This window comes from Capsicum annuum, chromosome 12, assembly GCF_002878395.1.
Source record: "Capsicum annuum cultivar UCD-10X-F1 chromosome 12, UCD10Xv1.1, whole genome shotgun sequence".
NCBI lineage: Eukaryota > Viridiplantae > Streptophyta > Magnoliopsida > Solanales > Solanaceae > Capsicum > Capsicum annuum.
Window position 1 is genome coordinate 191,220,129 of NC_061122.1, and position 2,467 is coordinate 191,222,595.

Sequence of the window (2,467 nt, forward strand, 5' to 3'; positions counted from 1 at the left end):
TGTATTAGTTTCACCCTTTAATATAGAATACCACTCTCACAACGGAAAGTGCATCACACTCGCGGACACATCACCGCCGCGTCCGAGCCACGTAAATAAAATATATTTAAATATTTTTTATATATATAAATATTTTATATATATATATGCATATTTTTTAAATATATATAAAATATTTTAAATAAAAAAATATCCACACACCCCATTTTCCATCTTCTTCAACCCCCCCCCCCCCTTATCCACCGCCACACCTACACACACCCTCATCCACCCCCGTCCACCCCCACACAGCCACACCTGCACACACCCCGAATTTTTTGGTGAATTTTCGTCGGAAAACGTCATCACCACCATTGAAAAATACCATAAAATAGTGTTAAAAACTCAATCCACCTGATAAATTCGACCAAAACAACATCAAAAATTATATATGTTTTTATCTACAATCTATTTTTCTAGCCTTTTGACATATTAAATTCTAACAAATAGTGTAAACACAATGTGCACTATCAAATAGAAAATTGTCAAATATAAATATAAAAATAATATAAAAAGTTAGAATGATATTACCCGATTCATGAAATATGAAGGCTTGAGCGACAATCCCAAATTTCTTTTAGTCGCTTCAAAATGTGTTTTTAAATTTGAAACATGAATTGTGTTCTCTTTGAAGTGAAAATCAATAAAGTAAAAATATTATCAACAATGTTTAGATTTTGATGTTAACTTTTTGAGTCTTTGAACTTGAAAAAAGTGAATAAAGAAGAATAGAAGAGAGAGGAGAGAACCTGAGTAAGAAAAAGTGAGAAAAGTGGGTAAAAAAAAAGGTAACTAAAAGATCAAAAGGAAAGAAAATGTTTTTTATGGTAAAAGTAAAAAGAGATGTCAATTGAATAATAAATTACTTATCCATTGATTGTAACAAAAATCTCTTATTTTTAATTTTTTTTAATTCTAATTCTATTTTTTTAACTATTCACCACCTTAAAAAAAAACTTTTTATAATATTTTTTACACTACTAACATAAAAAGTGGTAGAAAATGGGGCCCTCCATAAATGGAGGTCTTAGGCAACTGCCTAGAATTTTTTCATTACCAGCCGACCCTATGGGAATCATTTGGAACTTGGAATAATCAACTATTGATAAAATTTGCTTCTCTTCGATGGTAGTAATTGCTTTAATTATATGAAGAAGAATATGTTCGAACTCTTCTCCATCAGTCCACTCGTGGATTTCTGCTTTTATGAGTTGGTGATTTTCGTTCATTAATTTCCACACCGAAAAATCCTTCCTTGGCATTACAAAATCTTGTTCTTTGAGCATCAAGTTAGGAAAAAAATTCCCTGCTCTGTCACCTAGATAGATCATTCTTTTCTTATTCCCTTCCAAAGCGAGAGACGCTTGCATTCTTTCTATTACAAGGACCTTGCATACGTTTGGAGGGCAAGGATTATTGCACTTGTGATCAAAATTGTGGTAAGGACGAATTCTAAGCTTCCCTTCATCATCAATGTAGCTCGGATTTGTGTTGATTTTTGAAAAGCAATCCTTGATTTCTGAATGCTTCAATATTGTCTCGACGAAGAAGAGATTTGCATTTTGCACTATCCTCAAATCACACCCTAAAACATGAGCTACTTTGATTGTTGGAACCACCCCGGAAATTACATGCGCCCGTTTCATTACTTCTTCAGTATCGTGGATGGTTTTGCCTCGCACATGAATCTCCTTTATCATTGTATCCATAACAGTGTTCCACAACATCGTAGGGACAAGTTGATTGAATAAATCAGTAGCAACAAACTCATCGACAACCCAATTATCGCTGTCCAAATCAATGATCGTCTTGTTGAAATCGAAAACCACTACAATTTCCATCATGAATGAAAGAAACTCAAATTCAAAGGGCGAGAAAAGATCTTTTTTTTTCTCAAAATAATTTAGGAGATGAAAAAGAGGAGAACTAAGAGGGCATTTGATATAGAAGAAACTACGACACAAGAAACGAACTACGAAAGCAAGTAAAGATAATCAATAAAGAGAAAGATAATTAGACACAAGAAGAAGAAGTAACAAAAGGATATATCAAATCCTAATACTCTCAATTATAACAAATTCAAACACCTAATTCCTATGGTGACTAAGAGGGAGATGAACGCCCTTTAAACCAATGTTTCTAAACCTAAGTTCAACAAAAGTTGTCCAACACTCTCACTCAATGGAGAAGCATTCATCAATTCATCAATTCATCAATAATCTAGCAAATCTAAGAAAATGAGTTAGCGTCCAAAGTATTTATAGTTTAGGCTAATTATTACAATTTTAGGGATCAAAAGTGACTCAATTGCAAGAAAAGGCCTACTAGGGATTGTTTTGATCCGCTCTTAAAATGCTAGAGCAGATCCAAAGCGCCTTGGCCGCAAGTCCTTTCTAAGGGGCTTTCTAGCCCCATTTTGCCTTTCCTT

General features: G+C 33.6%; 1 protein-coding gene across 1 annotated transcript; it reads right to left on the reverse strand.

Annotated features, from left to right (window-relative positions):
* Positions 1-1,019: 1,019 nt before the first annotated feature.
* Positions 1,020-2,258, reverse strand: LOC107849011 (inorganic pyrophosphatase 1-like). Its single transcript, XM_016693701.2, has one exon. It carries the CDS (start codon positions 1,881-1,883, stop codon positions 1,020-1,022), a length of 864 nt encoding a protein of 287 aa, XP_016549187.1. The 5' UTR covers positions 1,884-2,258.
* Between the last annotated feature and the right edge of the window lie 209 nt (positions 2,259-2,467).

What these genes read in the sequence shown, in the direction of transcription:
- LOC107849011 (XM_016693701.2), bottom strand. Translation starts at nt 1,883, where the DNA reads ATGATGGAAATTGTAGTGGTTTTCGATTTCAACAAGACGATCATTGAT.